Genomic DNA, 20,572 nt, shown 5'->3' on the forward strand with positions numbered 1-20,572 from the left:
TTTACCATCTGACTGAATGACTGACTGATGACTGACAGACAGATCATCACATCAGGCGGGTTTCTGCAGCAGCCACACAGACATAGGACGTCACCAGAATCACCACATAATACACGTTGACTGATCCATAAGAGCCGATACAGTCAGTGTAACTAAACAACATTATGATTGGCCAGGATCAATTTGACAACACGCGCTCCTACGATCAGACATAGAAAGATCAGGTCTTAATTAAGCTTTAGCTTCAGCACAAGCTAAAGCTTCACTGAGACCTGATCGTACTACAACTGCGTCGCTTGCCGAAAACAACTTAACCTACAAGGCGACAAAGCGCCGCGATATGCCCGTTCTTTTCGGCGAGCGACGCCGTCGTACTACGGAGTGTACACACACCACCAGGCGTTTACACGGCGAACTGAACTCGCCAGCCACACACACCTTTTAAGAACTACATTATGTGGGGACTGGGGAAACTTTACTCGCGTTATTATAACTTACCGGGGTTCCGTTTACATGGTGGCCGTCCCTCCCCGGCTAGTCGTGCCTTTACACCACGTCAATGTCCCCCTCAATGCCACGATAAACACGGTGGAAGAAGATAACGTCCAATTGAAGACTATAAATAGTCATGATAACCACTATACAGCTGAGTGGTCCGCGGTACCACCCCCAGGAAATACGTCACGCCACGGCGATGATGGGCAAAGTGCAAACGTAGAAGCACCGCCTACTGTCTATAGGTCCCATAGCGCAGGGGGACAACCGCACCGGGATTGGGTATTGGTTGTCACGGCAACCGCTGCTCGGAGCTCTGTGAGCAGTGGTGGGTAAAGTAGGCCTACTCACATTTCTTGAAATACTCCGTTACAAGTAGAAGTCCGGAATTCAAAATGTACTTGAGTAAAAGTATGAAACATAATGCCAACAATATGTACTTAAAATACCAAAAGTTAAAGTAGGCAGAATGTTCCATTTCATGTTTACATTCAAATGTATAAAATATTTTGAAAATAGCAGATCTACAAGCTCACAATGCATCGCATCACATTTTTGTACAACGTTGACTACTCCAAATGTTGTTTGTCTTCATCAGCGTTATTTATTTACACGGTCAAATAACTGACATGTCATGTTTTGCTATTAAAAACCGTCAATCAAATCGACAGTTACTTATGACAACCAACTAGCGAATCACAGCTCGAGCAACTATCCGTCTGGACTATGGGATCCATAGTCATCCTTGATGACGCCAGTTATATTATCAGACGTTGTAACAGCGCCATCTACTGTCACAGGTCAGACAGCGGAAACCAAAATGTTATATACAGGTAGCTGTTGCAGACAGTCTGTGCTGCTGTGCATGTGATGTGGGAACTGGATTGTTTTAGTGGTTCCATAGAACATTTCACAATTTTTGAGCGGTGGTCACAACGCTCATATACGTGGCGGTGTGTGTGGGTATGCATGTCTGTCTGTATGCGTCCGTGTCTGTAGCCTGCAGGACCTTTTATGACCACACGTTAAGGGAGGGGCGCTGTTGTTCAGGATAGGCCAGGCACACTCACACACAAACGTTCAGGCCAGGCCAGGCCAGGCCAGGCCAGGCCAGGCGCGCGCGCACGCACACACACACACACACACACACACACACACACACACACACACACACACACACACACACACACACACACACACACTCTCTCTCTCTCTCTCTCTCTCTCTATTGGTGAGCAAGTGTGGCTCTCTCACTCACTCACTCACTCAATTCATTTCAAAAATTCAATTCAATTCAATTCAAAAATGTAATTTAATTGAATTCAAACACACACACACACACACACACACACACGACCACCGCTCAGTTCACACGGGTGTGATTTTTATGATTATTGCGTCTCAAAAATACACCTGGAACTTGTAAACAGTCTTCACTCCTCTAAGTCTAACTTGGACGTTTACGTTTATTTTGTCTCGTGAATTAGGCCTACTCACTGTAGGCCTATATTCAACGATCATGATGTGGCAAGCTTATGTTCTGTCTCAGGTCATTTGAAAATGTAAATCAGTCTCAGTTCAAATTCAAAACACAAAATTGGAACTGTTGAATGCATTTGTAGAATATAAGGAGTGAATCTAAGACCATCACACATACATTATGTAACACATTTCAACATCTTTATTTTAAGTACAAATGTGTGTCATGCCATTTGGAGGTCAAAGGACAATAAATACAAATGAGTTTGTGTATTTTAAAATAGTTGCCATAACATAAGGCACAGAGCAAATAAGCATATAGTGAGGCTGTTTGTGTTCAAGGCAACTGGAGCAAAGTTCCTCCCTGTGAAAGTAGAATGAGCAGAACATGAACACCTTCAACAAGTCTATAAATTATAGCTTCAAAACATAAGATATCAAACCCATAAACAATTGGGTGCCAGGTTGAAAGTGGTTAATGCCCACCTCTACCCTCTTGTAGGATGTCTCCTTCATATTGAGCTTGGGTGAGAGCGACTCTCTGTCCCCTGTCCAGCTCTGCCCACTGCTCCTCAGTGATTGCCCAGGCCTGCTCCACACTCAGCCAAGACAACTGTGTTGCACTGAACACCACCTGGCAAACACATTACACAAATATTCAATAGCACATGAGGCACACATAAAGTACTTAATGTATTATTGAGGTTGTGCTAATCATGACTAGTAAAATAAAAGAAAAAAAATCATTTGTACAACAAAATCTTGGGGGCATCTACTGTAGGTGTCAAAAAAGTAAAATTCAGTGCAGAGCAACGGAGCCTCTGGCTTGGTTCTAGTCTAGTGAACACAATTATTCACTAGTCTAGTCCAGTGGTTCTCAACCTGTTCAGGCCACGACTCCTAAAATAATCACATTTTAACTGACGAGCACTTGAGGCATTACATTTTGTATAACATGGTTCTATTGTGAAAATAGCAGATCTACATGCTCACAACACCTCGTGCTGTGAGGCGTTGTGAGCATGTAGATTGGCTATTTTCACAATTTCTGCCTCTAATGTTTGACAATTTGGCCAATTTTCAATTTGTCATTTTAGAGGTATTAAATTGTCACTTAAAAAAATTGCAGATACACTCTATAAACTTAAACTTTATGTTGGTTTGTTTACTGTTGAGAGAGAAAACAATGTTGCACGTTAATCATCTGGGGACCCCCCAAAATAATTGTGCAACCCCCCTGGGGGTCCCGACCCACAGGTTGAGAACCACTGGTCTAGTCTAGTGAACACAATTGGCTGTGTCCCTGGCTGTGTTCACTGATGAGAAGCCAATCAGGGATCATGTCCTTGCTGCTCTAGTGAACCCTGCTAGTTTGTCGATGTTGCTGTTGCAGCAGAGAAGGGATCTGGAAGAGACATGTGCGTTTTGCTCTCCTGCAGCTGGCAAATCCATATGTTTTGGTGAAGGCATGGCACATGGAAGTCCCCCCAGGCAGTGAAAGGGACCACAGTATAGTATTTGGAACAACTAAATTAGGGAGACGATGGGGTAGAAATCAACTCAGGTGGATCTCGTGATCCATATGAAAATGGTGTGGCTCCAGTGTGGATGTCAGACTTCATGTGAACAGCCTGTAAAGTGACAGTTGTCTACTCTCTATATGGCATACTGTATCTATGAAGTATGACTCCAAATTTTGGTTTAAGCCTGATCCGATCAAAGCCACTTTGATTTCCATTATAAAGTTGATGTAAATATTTCAAAAAGTAAAAATGTGGGGTGTAAATTAGAGATCCTTCTGTGGCCCACCCACACACACACACACACACACACACACACACACACACACACACACACACACACACACACACACACACACACACACACACACACACACACACACACACACACACACACACACACACACACACACACACTCTTCTAGACAGCTTCACTCCTGCAGAGCCACATCGTATAAACTTACAGACATCTTTTCTGGAGGAATCAAGGCAATAGCTCCAGGTGTTATTCCTTCAATTTGGTCTTGTACCAAAGCTGAAAGAACCATGTCCTCAAGACCCACTGGACAGAAACACAATAATGATTGCATGATCAAATATACATGAATGTTTCCCATGCAGATCAAATCTCAAAAGAATGTGCCCAGTTGCTCTATAATACCTGCCAAGGTACCAATCTCAGTGAATACTTCTGGTCCCCAGGCACTGACTGGACCAAAGGCATCTGGGCTGGACAGACGGCTTGCCAACGCCTCCATCTGCTGTTCTGTACAGGGCAAGGCTATCTCCCGTAGGAATAGAGCCGCCATACTGTCATTTAAATGATAGTTTCAGGAATGTTAATATTTAATAGCTTTGATCACCTACACATATTATACAATTTGTACTTCATCGTATGGTGAAGTATAAATTAGGTTTAACGGGCAAAGAGTCGTGTCTTAAGGACATTCAAAAAGTATGAGCAGGTTGGTGCCTTGCATGGTTTCCACTGCCGGTGTATGAATGTGTGTGAATGGGTGAATGTAATGCACATTGTAAAGCGCTTTGGATAAAAGCGCTATATAAATGCACCATTTACCATTTTAGTATTACTAATGCAGAAGAGTGGAGTATACAGTAACAATCATTCTATATTTGCAATAACAGTATGTCATATCTTTGATTTGCCAGGGGAAAAATAAGCAGAGTGCAATGATCAGAGACTCATTCATACGGAATGGATCAGTGGTGCTCTATCTATGGTTCACTGACACACTATTTAATTATCTGGGCAAAAAAAGACAATACAATACAATAAAAAATATACTAAAAAACATATTGGAATGAAGCTCAGTAGAATCACGATAGGATATATTTACAGAGAAAATGGGGGAGGGGCGGGGGTCAGGGCATTCTACTATCAAGGTGTTCAAGGAATTAAACTATGTTCACTTGTATACGTATGAGCTTGAAGATCTGCTATTTTCAACAAATGTTCGAACCAGAATAGGGATGTTGGGATACATGTGGTTAAATAAAAAAGACAACAACAACAGAAAGACTGCATTATGAAGAATTTGACTGACCTCAAATTGTAGGGATTTAATCTGCTGATCTCGGAGGGATACAAACCGCAGATCAGGTGGCCAAGAGTTGCTAGATCTACCGGAGATAGCTGCTCCAAGTTCAGCTTTTGCCTCCGCTTCATGCCTATAACTGCTGCTCTCATCTGCAACGACACTTACAGCTTACACTTACCACAGGCAATATCATCAATAATTATAAGCCATACATTTAGATTATTATTGAATATTATTGAATTTGCGTCACAGTCTGGTTAAAAATGTTACTTTTTTATGGCTCCATTCAGTCAGTGTCCCCAGTTGTTCCAGTACTCCGAGATCAGTGAGATCGGTGTCCTGCAGTTCCCTCTCCCCCATCTCAGTCACTACACAACCCAGAGACAGAACCTGCTCTGGTCTCAAGTGTCTCGCTGGACCGTAGGCCTGGTAAGAATGAACACCATGCAGATCATACTTCAACCATAGTGTCTTGTGTTGATGGTTAAACATTACATCTTTCATTCATGCAACTGGTCAGCTGTTCTATGACGCTGAGGCATTCCTACAGAAATGAACAGTGCACAATGTCCAGAAAATGAAACAGTATGAAGATCATGCAGAGAAGCACTGCTGTGATTGATTTCCACAGCTTTTAAAAGTATCTTGCTGACAGGAAAGACATTTATGTAATGCTTAATTTATACAATTTGTACTTCATTGTAGTACAAAGTATAAATCGTGTTTAACTGACCTGTCTGATCTTTAACCACAGAGTTCTGCGCTGGTCAGAGCTCAGTGAGCCGTCCTGACCGACAACTTCCACACACTGTTTCAGGTCTACCAGTGACATGCGGCTCAGCTGCAGGGACGTCCAAGCTGAAGGGAATGTCCCTCTAATGTCCGCACAGCTTGGCACTGGAACTACACAAAGGAATATGGTGCTTTGTTATAGATGGAACAACTAATTGAGAAGCATCACACCATGCTACCATTGGGCGTGACTCCAGGGTAAATGGTGCATTCATATAGTGCCTTAAATTATATAAAAAAGAATTGTTTAATATGCTTGATCAGTGGTTCTCAAAGTGGATTCCAGGGACTCTGTGGGTTCCTTTAGGGGGGTCTAAATTGGTAGCCAGATAAGTCGACCTCTTTCAAAGTCGACCCAGACTCTTTTCCCAACGGGTCTGTGGCTAAAATTAGCCACAGATTTGACTAAAATCAAATCTGTGCTTCTGGGGGTCCCTGGAACAAAAAGGTTAGCAATAGGGGTCCATCCGTGGAACAAACTATTTTGAGATGGGGGTCCACGGCCAAAAATACATTTTGGGGGTCCTTAACCACTGATAGGCACATTCTACAAATGTCTTCTAAATCATAACAATTTTCTGAAAAAAACTTATGTGGCCATCAGTGTTTCTCAAACTTTGTCATGTGAAGGACCCCCAGAATGATATGTATTTGGCTACGGACCCCCATCACAAAATATTTTGTTCCAGGGACCCCCAGAAGCAAATATTTGATTTTTTTCTATTCTGCATCTAGCTAAGGCCTCAGACCCGTTGGGAAACGAGTTTGGGGTCGACTTTGAAAGAGGTCGACTTTTCTGGCATTCTCTAAATTGACCCATACAAGTATGTAACTCTGACAGTGTACAAATCGGGTTCATTTGGTTCCATTTGTACACTGTCAGAGTTAAGGGAAGACCTTGAAATTTGAAAGTTTGAGAAACACTGTGCTAGAAGATGCATCAACCTTTGATCTAACCTTTAGATCTTCTGCTACGTGCTCTGACAATCCCTCGAAGAAAGTTCTGAGTCTTCTCTCTCTGGTTCTGTTGGTCCATACACTGGGTTATGCAGACTTTACCCACATCTGTATCTTCCCAGTGGGTTTTGCCGACCAGGACCTGTTCCACTGTGTCTTTACTCAACACTGACTAACCAGTAAGAGAAAAAAATCCATACAATTGTACTTAAAAAACAGTAATGTCATATAAATAAAATCAGATTAAACTTTACTTAAAAATGGCAACCATGCATTCATGCTCTCACCAGTGGAATAGAGTTGATTTGCTTCGGCGAGAGACTAAACACTAGTCTACCCAAATGTTCTACATTCCCAGCATCCCATTTTGATGGCTCCCTGTCAAACATACAAACACAAGCATTAGACTTCTTTTACATGCGGGCAACATGCAATGACAAATCAAGAATTTCTCATACTGCAGACTAGTGAATATCATTCCTGCCTAACATTTTCAAACCATGAACATAGATATTTAATTATGGCAGAGAATTTGCATTTCTCAAAACCTTGGTGCAAGTTCATCAACAGTTGACCTCCAGAATTTTCTGCCTATGATCTCACTTGCCTTCTGGGCTTTTTCACTCATTAGATTGCTGCATTATTCACTAACTGCACAGAGGCTAATACCTTTCTTGAAAACTCAAACATAGACACAAAGCTGTGGCTAGTTCTACAGATATTCTTGACCCAGGTGTGATATTACATATATTCCATAACTACAACAGATATGTTTAATTTACCCCATCAGATCCCTCTTAGTGATAAGGACACCAATATCTTTCACAGCCTTGCGAGGTAGACAGTAGCTTCTCATCTCATCAAGCCACAGTACCAGGGCACTTCTGTCGACCAGGGCCAAACTATCATGGTCCAAAAAGGGGAGCAAGGGCCCGAGGAGTTCAAGAGTGTCACTGTCTATCTTCCCTTCAGCCACAGCCTGTGAAGGGCCCTATAGAAGATGGGAGACACATACGAATGACAAAACATCACTTCTGTAAAAGCCATGAATCATTTAAAAATACACAGTTTACAGTTACAGTTTACAGTTTAGGCATTTAGCAGACGCTTTTAATCCAAAGTGACTTAAAATAAGCAGATAATACATCACTATAATAAACAAGATAATATGTCAGAACATCAACAACAATACACAAGACTTATAGGGTACTGAACACAAAGAATAGGAACAGAACATGTGTCTTGTATCATTGTGCACAGACGTCTGTCTATCTGATGGTTATTGTATGAACATGAATAAAACACTTCTTCAAAGGGACTGGTATAAGTCCCACAATTGCTTGTGTGATCAATAGTAATATGACCAAGAAACAGCATTTATTTCACATTTCGGTGGCCTCTCATATTATCAAATTATCCTCTAAATTTCTTTGTTTTATTACCAGCACAGTAATGGTCTTCTCTGCTAAAGTCTCCTGTCTATAGCGTGGCAGTTTCAGGAAATCAGCAAAGTGTCCAAGGATGTGATCCAAAACAGCCCTGAGAGATGTATTGGATAGATTCTCTATCATCCTTGCCCTAGAACAGAATAGAAGTATTAATAGATTGATACAAACATTCACAAATAAAATTAATACAATACAGTTATAAGTATCAGGTGCTTACGGTAATCTTGTCGCAAACCATGAGTTCAGAGCACCAAGGTCTATATCTGGTCTGTTGCTCAGTTCTTCCACAATACATTTTCGCTAGCAACAAAGGCAAAACTAATGTTACATTTAAACAGGTAAGTTAATTCTCAATAAATCAATAAATCTGACACTAAATTAAAATAACTTAACCCTGCGGTGTACCTATTTTTGGCATGTCATTAGGCATTTTCGCTGTTCTAAAAGCGTGATTGAGGCAGGTGGAGTTATCTGAAACTTCTCACCAAAGCAGGTCTCACACCTCCAGGCTGTTGACTGACAAACTGAAGCAATCCTGGGAAATCAGATTCATTGGTCCAGCGCCGCAGATAGTCACAACTCATTCCACCAGCAATATGGCCCAAATTCCTTCAAATATATGAAACATTGTAGTTGTTAGACAGTATGACAACAACATGAGGACTTAATCACTGGGATCAGTATTTCAACTTACTCAAGAGTTGCTCTGGTAATGTTTCTAAACCCTTGGATCTTATTGAACAGAAGCTGAGCCTAGTCCGACAGGAAAAAAAAGTAATAGATTTTAGTTTGCTGTTGTTTTCTCATTTCCCCCACTTTCTTTCCGATCCTTTTTTCACATAACTAAACAGCAACAATAAAACATGTTTCGCTTTTAAACACAATCTTGAATGGTAGGAGGTGAGGAAATTGTCTCATAATATACTGTATTTCAAATCAGCTGGAAATTTAGTTTTTTCCTTCAATATACAGCTTAATTTGGCCCAGGATTTAGTCAGGGAACAAGTGATGAAAGCAGTCTAATGCACTGCTGGCTGTGACAAAATCTCTTTAAAGTAGCCATTAATAATGTATAGCATCTGCTCCAGACTATTGTACTACATCCAAACTAATTAGCTTGATGGCAGTTGATGCCTATGGAGTATTAATATCCTGAATGGCTTATCTGAAGCATATCCAATGGGTTTCAGATTAATGGGAGCCTGGGTCCAAGCTAGCACCATGTCTGTTGGAGTCAGATTGGTGTGTCAATCTAATGCTGCAAGTCACACAATAGCATGTTGGAACAAACAGTCAACCTGTTGATGAGAGTAGGGCATGTTTCTATATAAGCTGATGTGTCTGAGGATTGTGTTCCCATTCACGTCTTCGGTTAGCTTCCTCAGGGGGACAAAAGGGAGGAGACACTGTAGCTGCAGACCGATGTCCTTCACGTCTCTGTCAAGAACCTGTGGATGCAAAACAGAAAGCAAAAACAAATGAATCCTACATAGCCATTTCAAGACGGGCATAAACACATGTATAGCGGACATGGATCAGATGAATCAAACTTAATATTGGATTAATTTTCGATAATTAACCATGCCCTGAGTTATCGTATCCTCTATTTAAAGGAATTGTTTTATTAATATTAGTAATGATAATGAAGATAATGAATTTTAGTTCTATAGCACTTTTCCAAACAAAGTTACAAAGTGCTTCACAGAACATGGTTAAAAACAACAACATACAGCAAAAGTAGTAGTAGTAATAGTACTAGTAGTATTCATCAAGCAAGGTCTTTAAGTCTTGTAATTTGATCTGTATTTGTATGTGAAAGGAGACTGGTGATGTTGGTGTTATCTATACCCCCCATTGTCCTCCAGTAAAGAGAAGTGGTGACAACGATAAGTGAGAGTCACTGCAAGTTATTAACAGTGAGAGCAGAAAGTGATCTACTGAAAGACAAGACAAGAGCCCCTTCACCTCCAGCAGTGCAGTGTAAAGCATAGCCCTTTGGCCAGGCCTTAGTTCATTCAGTAGGTCTCTCCAGCACTGACAGAGGGCCTTTCCACTGGTCTTAGTCCAGTGGAGGTTTCTCAGCACCGCAGGGGAGAGACCAGCGTGTAACGGCTTCAGCCTGCACAGTGTTCCCATGGTAAGCTGGCAGGGAGAGGGTCACCAAAGAAACACAGCCCAGTTAGAAAATATTTGGCCGAAAATCTGCAAAAACTGTTGAACAGATCTACAGTACTTACATTGGCTTCTTGTGAGATCTTGGATAATAATTGAAAAGCCTGAAGAAGAAGTAAAAACAAAACGAAAAGCTGTTGCACAAGTTCTAATCATTTCTAATAATTTCATATACTTTTTTTCCTTTTACGAATCTCATTTTCTCTGGAAAGGAGTTAAAAGCAGAACTTCTGATATGATTTGGTTGCAATAAAGCAATTATCAGTTTATACGGTGTAGATAATATAACGTTTTTTTTATCAAATCTGGGGATTTTCAAGGGTATCAAATGTATTTTAAATACATTTTCAAACATGGCAGTGATCGGCTGCAAAAAAAATGCCAAAGCAATAAATCAATACTGTAATTGTGAGGAACAGTGATAATCCATGCATATTCAACCGATTATCCGGAGTCGGTCGCGGGGAAAACCGTTTCAGCTGACCTGTGCTGTGGAATAACGAGGTAATCCTGGTTGTGTGAGGAGATCCAGAAGCTGCTGTGAGGGAAGTGACAGCAAGAAGGATGCTCCTAGCTGGGGCAGCAGACCACTTAGAGAAGATAATTCTGCAGGGGAGAGGCTGCTTACATTCAGGGTCTGAACTGCTGGTATCAACCAAGAGGACATCTGAGTACAAAACACAGTTCAAAGGCTTAGACCCTCACTTGTAAAAATCTTTGCTTCATCATTAAATGTACAACAGAAAAGCATATGTAAGCAAAAATGTAATTCATGGAGATTGTACATGACGGTACTAAATTACTTATTATTATTTTTATTATCAGTAAGACGCCTAAGGGAGAAAAGCATCGCGCCATGTTTTGGCCATCTGGCCAGTGATGTTTATCGGACCAGTTACCCATATATGGAGACCCCTGGTACCTATATACGGAGATCCATCACAGATATGGTCTTAATACTGATGACATCAGAGATCTCCATATATTTGGATAAAAGGGATTTGGTTCCCCTGGCATCACAGTGATGTCAGAGCATGATGTCAGAGCGTGAGAGTCAATCAACAAAAAAGACAAGCGTTACCCATACATACAGAGATACGGTCAAGATGTGACGGTTCTGATACTAAACTTAAAATTAATATAATCAATTTAAAGTCAATGTTTTAGCCATTGTTTTGTTAAAAGAAATTAATTACCCACTTAAGCCCTATTCAAAACTTTATCTACAAGGTCAAAAACAGGAGCTGTAGATTTAATATTTTTGAAAAGGTTTAAAATCGGAAAACATCGACTGCATAAATTGACAATAAAGAAAAAAGAAAGTAAAACTAATCTGCAAACCTGATAATCGGGCAGCTCTAGAACTTTCAATATAATACGGTGGACAGAACGGGTGTTGGATGTTGGAAGGAGCAAATGTGTTATGCAAGAAATGTCAGAAAGGGTCTGTGCTGCATTGTGGTCCTTACCCTGCCACTGGGACTGATGAGTCCATCAGACATGCATTGAGCCAGTTGCTGCCAAAGAGCAGAGGACACAGGTGATGCCTGGAGGAATGGCCATAGATCTTCTCCATCTAGGTAACACAGAAGCACTCCTAACCTGCGGGTGTAAATTGTTTCTATTATTTTATATTCATGGAATAAGGCTGGAGTATAGTGTCAAGTTTCAAGGACCTACCTCATTATGCCATCGCCAGTGAGATTCTTCTTCTTGCTATTGAACAGGGTCCGGAGCACATGGCGTCCTCTTGTGCCATCAACACTGATGTTGCCCAACAACTCCACAAGAGGACTAAGCTAAGGGAGATACAATACAATGCTCTGTATTTGTGTTATGTTTAATATTAGATACCCAGCGTTTGTGTGGCATTAACGCATTGTGAGCTTGTAGATTGGCTATTTTTGAAGTTTGAAGTCTTCACCTACAATGACATACCAAAAACAGGGTCGCCAGGCAGGAAGAAAGGGGTTTAACTTATCAACTCCTCGTTCCTGAGAATGCAGACTTGCTGCTGATTATCTTGTTGTGACTATTATGTTGTGACTTATCAGAAATGTCATTAGCAGAGATGTCTCTTACCTGTTGTGGTGTCAGCTGATGAAAATAACTGACTGGTAGGTATGGGAGTAGTGGGAGGATGGAACTGAGAAAGTATGGAGGCCATGTAGAGACATCACCAACCATATGTGACTGAAGAAGTCTCTTTAGAAAAGCTTGTTTCTGTGGGGACTTCAGCTCCGAACTATGGTCACGAATAGCCAGCAACCTTCGAGCACAATGTAGAATGTATTAGCAACAGCATCTTCAAATCTGTCAGAATACAAATGTTACATTTTAGGCACAGCAACTCACACACTATCATTGACCATGAGGGACGCTGGGAAGCTCATGATGTCAGAGACGGACATGAAGGGAATGAACTGAGATAGATCCACGAAAAGTTCTGGGGTAACACGAGGGAACTTTTGAATGAAGGCTGCTGTCATTGTTTCCATGGCTTGTAACTCTTTTTGAGAGGGCTGGGAGAGAAAATAACAGAGATGGAGCATTCAAGCACATTACAAGGACCATGGTATACAACTGAACATGTATTACTGCACCTGATACATTATCGGGCAAGTAATAGGTTTAGGTTCAATATTTAAATGTTGCTGGTATGGGTGGGCAATTAAACGAAAAAATATCGAAACCGATATTGAATCGATTGTGTATTACCGAATAATCAAGAAGCAACGTTTATTTTTATCATAATTTATCTATATGAACAAATTGACAGTTGACACAAAACTTAGAACAGATTTCTTCATATATAATCTAATCGACTAAATCAAATAGTCTGATCAACCACATAAACCAGAATTATTTTTTGTTGTACAATGGTTGCATACAAAAATTGTGAAAATAGCCAATGGACAAGCTTGTACATCTGCAATTCTTTTCATTCATTGTAACCAAGGCAAAGGTTGAAGTAATTGTGAGACTGATTTGAAGTCATACGCCACAGTGCCTGCCAGGGTATGTGAATCATCTTTCCAACAAACCTGTGTGGTTTCAACGTGTAATTGGTCCCAACTTTGATGCATATGAGACAGAAACCGCTTAACAGCATCCTTTTCAGCTGACATCACAAGAGTGCGAATGCTCTCTCTTGGCATTTGAAGATACTCCTGTTGAGATAAAAATGATTCCTCAAAATCCATAGGAAGGTGATATCTGTAACACAGATGTGTGGATATTAATGGAGCTTTATGGTCAAATACCTCACCTGCATCAGAACTCTGAGGGCAGTTGAGTTGTCTTCATGCTGAATGAGGTCCCACAGAACAGGCTGATGGTGATAGTACAAACATTCTATTTACTCACTGTGTGTGTGTGTGTGTGTGTGTGTGTGTGTGTGTGTGTGTGTGTGTGTGTGTGTGTGTGTGTGTGTGTGTGTGTGTGTGTGTGTGTGTGTGTGTGTGTGTGTGCGCGCGCGCGTGCGCGTGTATGTGTGCATGCATGTAACCAGGGTAGTCACATTGAGATTTCCACCTCTTTTTCAGCAATGACCTGCTTCACACTCACACATACAGACCTGGATACACACATTCACACCTGGTATACAACCACAGTCCTACACTGTCAGCCACTGAGCAGCTGCAATGTAGCAGTTGGAAGATTTGCACAACTGAAGGAGTGGTGGGTGGGAGGGTGAATGTGAACGGGAACATATCAGCCACAAGCACAGACACACAGTATAAAGCAGCAAGCATACAGACTCCTCAACACAGGTGTGTAGGCTATGCGCATGTGTGCTTGTATAAAGTATACACGTACTGTATGTCAGTGAGTGAGTGAGTGAGTGAGTGAGTGAGTGAGTGAGTGAGTGAGTGTGTGTGTGTGTGTGTGTGTGTGTGTGTGTGTGTGTGTGTGTGTGTGTGTGTGTGTGTGTGTGTGTGTGTGTGTGTGTGTGTGTGTGTGTGTGTGTGTGTGTGTGTGTGTGTGTGCGTGTGTGTGCGTGAGTGTGCGTGCGTGAGTGCGCGTGCGTGCGTGTGTCATGTCTTACACTGAAGCAGCTTAGTAGATCCTCTTTGACAGTGTGGTTCTGCTCCCTGCGAAGGAACATCCCCACAGTGTGAAGCACGCTCAGCGGGCCCTCAGGCTGCAGAGTGGTCCAGAACGACGTGTTGTCAAGGAGACTGGAGAGGAGTATGGCCTGGCTCAAACCTTTGTAAAAACATGGAGAAGAAAAAAATGTAACTCACTCTTGTCATTCAGAGTGCGGCCCACCACATTTGTAAATGTTATGGCTCAAACCTAGCCTCGCCTCTCCTTCCCCCTCCTCCAGGCCTGCAGAAAGTCCCACCATGAAGTCGAGCACTCGCAGCAGGTAGCCCAAGGCTGCCAGCCACCCGCCATTCTCAGCATCCTCAACCTCGCACACACTGAGCTTCTCCACAGCATCCATCAGCAGCGGACCCGGGTCTACGCACAGCTGCGACGTGTCAAAGTCATACGGCGCCGGGAGAATGTCAAAGAATCTCTGCAGGAAGCACTTCCTGCTCTCCATCTCCGCTTCCAGATAAGCACAGAAGACATAAAGATGCGATATCGGTATTAACTGCTGGCGGTAGAGTGAGACGTTGTGGCAAACGTACTCTCTCAGTCCAGGTGTGTGCCTACAGTGCTCCAGAAGGGTGGTGTTGGCGAAATGCTGGATATCCCACTTCCTGTAGTGACAGACGTCCTCCTCAGTGATGTTGCCATGGGAGAGGTTGTGTATCTTTAAGCAGTACTCCGCGGCCCAGCTTCCCCCTGGGACGACGTGGTGAGATTCAGGGGATTCCCCACCACACAGTGCCGAAATCATGGCCGAGTTGTTGGGCAGGAAGCATCGTCTGAAGTCCTGTGCGCTGAGGGACCGGCTGCCCAGCTGAGCCAGACAGTCCTCATCAGGGCCTGGACTCCCTCCAGGCTCTACTGTCTCCGGTGGTAGTTGCACACACAATTCGTCTATGCTGGATTGGTTCAAATAATGATAGTCCTTCGTCAAAGCAGCCTGCAAAGATTTAAGTTAGCATTTATGGCACTGATAAAGATGAAATTGAATACTGAAAGCCAATATCAAATCCAGAATATTGCATACGCTTGCTTTGAAATTACATACTGTAAATATACTATAACAATCACCAGAACCTTTTAGTGAACATTATTTGAGGTACTTTTGTTTTGAATGTAGTTTTGTCATGGTATTGCAACATATTTGACAGAAACATAATCAAATGAATCTCACCTGGTGGGCTCTCTGCAGCCAGAAAGAGGAATTGGCACACACTGTGTTGTTGAACTCATGGGGTAAGAACTCACTACACACATGAACCCACATGAAGTCCTCCTCGGCAGCAGACAGGTACCAGGCAGCATCAGAACAGGAGGCGTGTAGGTCAAGGTCCATCTGAACCCCTGAAGGGCTCTCTGAGCCTTTATCCACTTCAAACAGGTTGCAGTACAGAAAGACTGTGAAGTTGGAGACTCCCGTCAAACCTGGAATAGTAGAATTACACGCCGCCTCCAGGATCTCTGTTGAGGGGGAGGATTCCATCATGTCTTCCGGGGGGTCGGTACCCCCACCTCCGTCCTCTGTCCTCCGCTGCTTGAAGCGGTAGTGGCGAGGTTTGGGACGGGGGCTCTCTGAGGTCTGGCGGAGTGCCGGGGCTGGACGTCGCGATCTGGACCTCGCTCCATCCTCCTCAGTGGACGTGCAGGACCGCAGGAATGGAGGAGCGGCGGGGAGACCCTGGGAGGTGAAGCCTAAAGCCTGGGTGTTCCATGTTACGTTATGTCTGATGCCCCTAAAGATGTATGGACAAATACGATGGAGATCATATGACTTTTTATACCTAATATCATTGTGTGTGTGTGTGTGTGTGTGTGTGTGTGTGTGTGTGTGTGTGTGTGTGTGTGTGTGTGTGTGTGTGTGTGTGTGTGTGCGTGTGCGTGTGTGAATATGGATATCTTACCATAATATAAGCTGTCTGAGGTTACCTTTAGAAAGACAAATGAGGGAAATTATTAACAAAAAAATCACAGAAGAATAAAAATACTGAATTGTAAACGCAACTGGATGCCCTAGCCTAGCATACAGTTATGGCTGATGTAGGTTACTGTAACACCATACCTCAGCTAACAATGCCCAGGGTATAGTGTTACTGGCATCAATGAAAGGGTAAAGAGATTAAGCGAGCCAAGGGATTCAGGGTAAGACAGATCCTCTCAATGGCCAACAGACACAGACATAATGATTTTAAAGCAGTGTCAGTCACAGCATCTTTATTGTTTGCATTGACCAGCAATAATCCCGCTATTTAGAAAAGTTTCAAATGCTTTAGATTCACACTAATGACTCATAATAAAGTTGTTTATTTTGCTTTGTGTTGTTGTAAAACGAGTTTGGGTACTAAGAAAAGCTCTATATAATTCTGGTGTATTATTATTATGATGACAAAATGGAGATTTTGTGATTTGTTTTGTGAAATTAGCTCTAATTTGTCCTACAGTGTTTATTTTTATATTGTATAGCTCTTTAGAAATGAGAGAAACCCCCATTGTGATTAACTTCTTGTTCCATTTTTTTTGCCAAGACAAGCATCAACAGTTAATAATATATATTTTTTTAATATATTAAAAGGTTTATTTTTTTTATTTTCTTATAACAATCTTTAGATGTAAAGCATTCAAGTGTTATGTTGTGGCAGTTGAGCACACATTCTGAGCTCTGTCACAATTATGGTATTATTGGCACTTTTCCATCGTACTTTAAATATAAATATGAAATATTCTGAAGTCATTAATAAATGTTGCATACATTTGTTTGAAATGTCAGTTCCACTGTTGTAACACGGGCGTAAAAGTGTCTCTTGTGTTCATAAATAACGTGATAGTTAGATTGTATCCATGAATACATCAAACTGAACAGAAAATGCATGCAGGGATTGGCCTACTTAGAAAACATTCATAGAAAGAAATAATATAATGTTGTGTAAGTGGGCATTCATTTAATTGTTTGTGATATTATAATTTGAAGGCCAAGTGGACCACATACTCACCCAAAGAGCATTTCCCCTGTGGGCTAGGCTGTGGCACGTCCACATAGCTGCTTGCATCATCAAGCAATGCCATGGTAACCCGTGATATTTTCTTCCTCAAGTTACTGTAGACAGAACTACCCACCCTGTGCAGGAGACCATTCCTTAGACCATCCAGCCTTTGAATAAGTTCAGGATTTTTCTCTGCTATGTGACCTGCCCTCTCCCCGCCTGGGCGTGACAGTGCTTGCAAGAGTAAAGACTGCATGGACCCTAAATCCTCCGCTGTGCCCCATGTGTCTCCCAGAGAAGTATTTTCTGGAGACCCGCCCTCCCTCATAGCCTCGGGGGGCAACCTGAAGGGCATCACTCGTCCATACACAGGCGAGCCCCTATTCGGGTCCCCACCTTCACCCACTGGGTGCAGACTGACCACTGGCTTCCAGTTGCGGGTCTCTAAATACAGAAGCAGCTGCTGTAGCCAGCTGACATTGAAAGCACAGTCACTACGGCCCTTCAGTGCACAGATAAAGCCCTGAAGACCCGCGCTGGCTTGACCATAGGTTCCACTGACCATAGCCTGCATCATTGCCTCCAGCACAGCACTTACTGTCCTCCAGTTCTGAGATAACAAAGCCAAAATGGGCTTTTGAGGCTGGCGCTCAGACAGAGAGATGAGACTCTGCAACAGCCCCAGTAGCCAGTCCCAGTGAGGGCTGCCTCTCAAGGACAAAAACCAGTCTTGGAGTCTGACGCTGGGTCTAGGCGGAGTGTGACCATCGTTCCATTGGCTCATTGTAGCACTCCCTTCAGACTGGATGAACGACTGCAGCACCTTTTCCCACAGCGGCTCCTCGTCAGATGAGGTCTGTCTCTCCTCTAGTTCTGCACCCATCTCTTGGAGGTAAAGGGAGATGTTGTAGAGGAAGCTTGATAGTCGCTGCCTGTCCACAGGCTTGTTTAGGGAGGGCAGGCCCAAGTTCTTGTTTGACATAAAGCCCAGTGTCTCAAGACCCCCCATGATCCTCCTCAACCAAGGGTGGACATATAGGCCTTGGCCTGTATCTGGGCCAGGAGAGTCCTTCAGAGGATTCCACTCGCCCCCTTGCTTCCACTTTGAAATCAACTCCTTGAAAGAGGCATCTCTCTGTTTTTTTCCTTCTGAAAATAGGACCATTATATTACAAACTCACACTTGTGTAAAACATAGCGTTTACATTAATTTAGGTTGTGCACTCACCTGTCCTCTCAGGATATGCTTGTCCCAGTAACATTAGCCAAATAATGATGCTTGTGAATCTAATAGTTGCCATGCCTTGCCCTTTCTCTGCCATCTTCCGCTCACACCGTTAAGTACAAGCACAAAGTGATGTCACACTCACATCTGTCTCTTCTATCAGCTTTTTGCTGATGTCACACAACCATGTTTTCAAATGTGAGTTGTTGTAACATCTTCTGTGAAGGGGTGGACATGGAGTACGGTGTCTCGCTGCAGAGGGGATATTAAACCTTAATGACAGGCTACATCATGTTACCACTTTCTCTCAAGTTAAGTTGCTTGACCAATGTTAATTAAAAGAATAACAATAATACAAGTTCTAGTTATATGTTAATTGTATCGATAGGCAATGAATATATCTGAATACTTTACTAAATGGCTTATGGAAAATTAGCTTTGCCCCAGAAACCCCTTTTTAAATTTAGGGCATGGATAGGTATTTCATTTCCAGTTAGATTGGGCTAAACAATTATACCAATTAAGGATACATCTAATGATGTGGGTACAATTCTATGTAAAAAACAATATATATATTTTGTTTTATAATAATAAAGTACATTTTAGAACAACTATAGCAGTGAAATGCAGAAAAATAAACATAAACTTACCAACTGTTATCCCCCATTCACTTTGTTAAATATCCTTTAGGCTTTGTCAACATCACTAACTTGCAGTTATCCTGCACCAGCAGTCGATCTCTCTTTCACCATCTCTCTGTTTCACCATCTCTCCTTTCTCTCCTTCAGTACCCCCTCCTACCTGTGTTCTGTAACTCTGCGTACTTTCTCTGTTTTGTGAACTTGCTCTCAAGTCTCTGGGGTTCATGTAGATACATGGCTTCATATTTCATGAGTAATCTGGCTGGCCATTGTGTGTTGGATCACCACTTCCTGTGATAATGCACAGAAAAGGGAAAAAGTGATGTGCAGAAAGTATGAGCTCACACAGTATCTTAAAGGGTATAGGAATAGATCAGAATATATCCCTAAAATTGCTAAATTATGTTATGCCATATGCTAAGGATTCTTCTAAAATAGTTATTTTTTTCTCTAATACTATGCAGGTCTGTTACAAAGCAATATGAAGGTCAATGCTGTCAGATAACTTGTCAAGCAAGGTGAAAATCTGGATCATATTAATCACACCCAGGTCATCTGCCCCATTCTCTGCGTGTCCACTGTCACCCACTGACTAATTCTCTATTGAGTTGTCTCTCAGCCGAGGAGTCATTTTGTGGCTGTGGTTCTGCGGGGGTGTAGTCTTACCCACTGAGCTGGGACAGCAAGACTCTGCAGGCTGTCACTGGTCAGACACATTTATCCTCTCGGTCACTGCAGCCGCACAATCAAGCTCTTTACAGGGGCACAGCAGCAGGCTCCCCAGTGTCAGGCCGCTGTCTGCAGGCCCTGAAACCCTAGAGGGTTGATTGAAACATGCTCCCCCCACGCTCCTTTCCTTTAGCTGTGTATTACTGGGGCCTTCAGTAGGACAATAACTTCCTCTTGTATTATTAATACTTCAGGGAACAGCAGTCACTCAGTGCAGTGGGGCTCGATTGGCTGCAGGAATATTCAATGAGAAACTGGATCCCCCCTCAGACTGCGCTCCGCTCTCTCTCTCCCTCTCTCTGACACAGGAGATATCAGCTGTAGCAAACCAACATACAAAGATGCTGTTGAGATTTTAATACTGGTTTGATTGCGTGTTTGGCCCCTGTCCTACGCCTATGGTAGCCTTGGCCCACCCATCATGGTGGCTTGGACAGAACACTTTTTCTTACACCAACAAAAAATGTATAAGCGGA

General features: G+C 42.5%; 2 protein-coding genes across 3 annotated transcripts in view; both read right to left on the reverse strand.

The window, feature by feature from the left end:
• Positions 1-655, reverse strand: part of furina (furin (paired basic amino acid cleaving enzyme) a) — a 101,183-nt gene extending 100,528 nt beyond the window's left edge. The window contains exon 1 of the mRNA XM_080730569.1: positions 499-655. The gene's annotated coding sequence lies outside the window, so the exon portion shown is untranslated. The remainder of the gene's footprint in view (positions 1-498) is intronic.
• A 1,545-nt stretch (positions 656-2,200) lies between these two features.
• Positions 2,201-20,391, reverse strand: LOC308288241 (stereocilin). Of its 2 annotated transcripts, XM_080729624.1 has the most exons (32): positions 20,034-20,391; positions 19,377-19,658; positions 18,730-18,978; positions 17,511-18,650; positions 16,425-16,449; positions 15,698-16,256; positions 14,722-15,463; positions 14,471-14,631; positions 13,691-13,753; positions 13,467-13,592; positions 12,778-12,944; positions 12,505-12,691; positions 12,103-12,221; positions 11,892-12,024; positions 10,907-11,089; positions 10,488-10,526; positions 10,216-10,392; positions 9,549-9,698; positions 8,945-9,003; positions 8,736-8,859; positions 8,468-8,550; positions 8,245-8,380; positions 7,585-7,793; positions 7,090-7,180; positions 6,803-6,974; positions 5,787-5,956; positions 5,324-5,479; positions 5,060-5,202; positions 4,156-4,304; positions 3,959-4,056; positions 2,461-2,608; positions 2,201-2,338 (listed from the first exon to the last, which is right to left on the reverse strand). In XM_080729624.1, exons 3-32 carry the CDS (start codon positions 18,821-18,823, stop codon positions 2,250-2,252), a joined length of 5,892 nt encoding a protein of 1,963 aa, XP_080585750.1. In that variant the 5' UTR covers positions 18,824-18,978; positions 19,377-19,658; positions 20,034-20,391; the 3' UTR covers positions 2,201-2,249. The 2 variants fall into 2 exon arrangements, with proteins under 2 accessions (XP_080585750.1, XP_080585751.1); XM_080729625.1 differs by lacking the exons at positions 19,377-19,658; positions 20,034-20,391 and having other exon boundaries at positions 17,511-18,647; positions 18,726-18,828.
• Positions 20,392-20,572: the final 181 nt, after the last annotated feature.

This window comes from Nannobrachium achirus (assembly GCF_963921795.1).
Source record: "Nannobrachium achirus genome assembly, chromosome: 7".
In the NCBI taxonomy this organism is placed as follows: Eukaryota; Metazoa; Chordata; class Actinopteri; order Myctophiformes; family Myctophidae; genus Nannobrachium; species Nannobrachium achirus.

What these genes read in the sequence shown, in the direction of transcription:
- LOC308288241 (XM_080729624.1), bottom strand. Translation starts at nt 18,823, where the DNA reads ATGGCAGAGAAAGGGCAAGGCATGGCAACTATTAGATTCACAAGCATC. An exon ending in TTTACACTGCACTGCTGGAG is followed by an intron (nt 9,699 to 10,215) that starts GTGAAGGGGCTC and finishes TTGCATCCACAG; the next exon opens with GTTCTTGACAGAGACGTGAA. An exon ending in CATCCTACAAGAGGGTAGAG is followed by an intron (nt 2,339 to 2,460) that starts GTGGGCATTAAC and finishes CTACTTTCACAG; the next exon opens with GGAGGAACTTTGCTCCAGTT.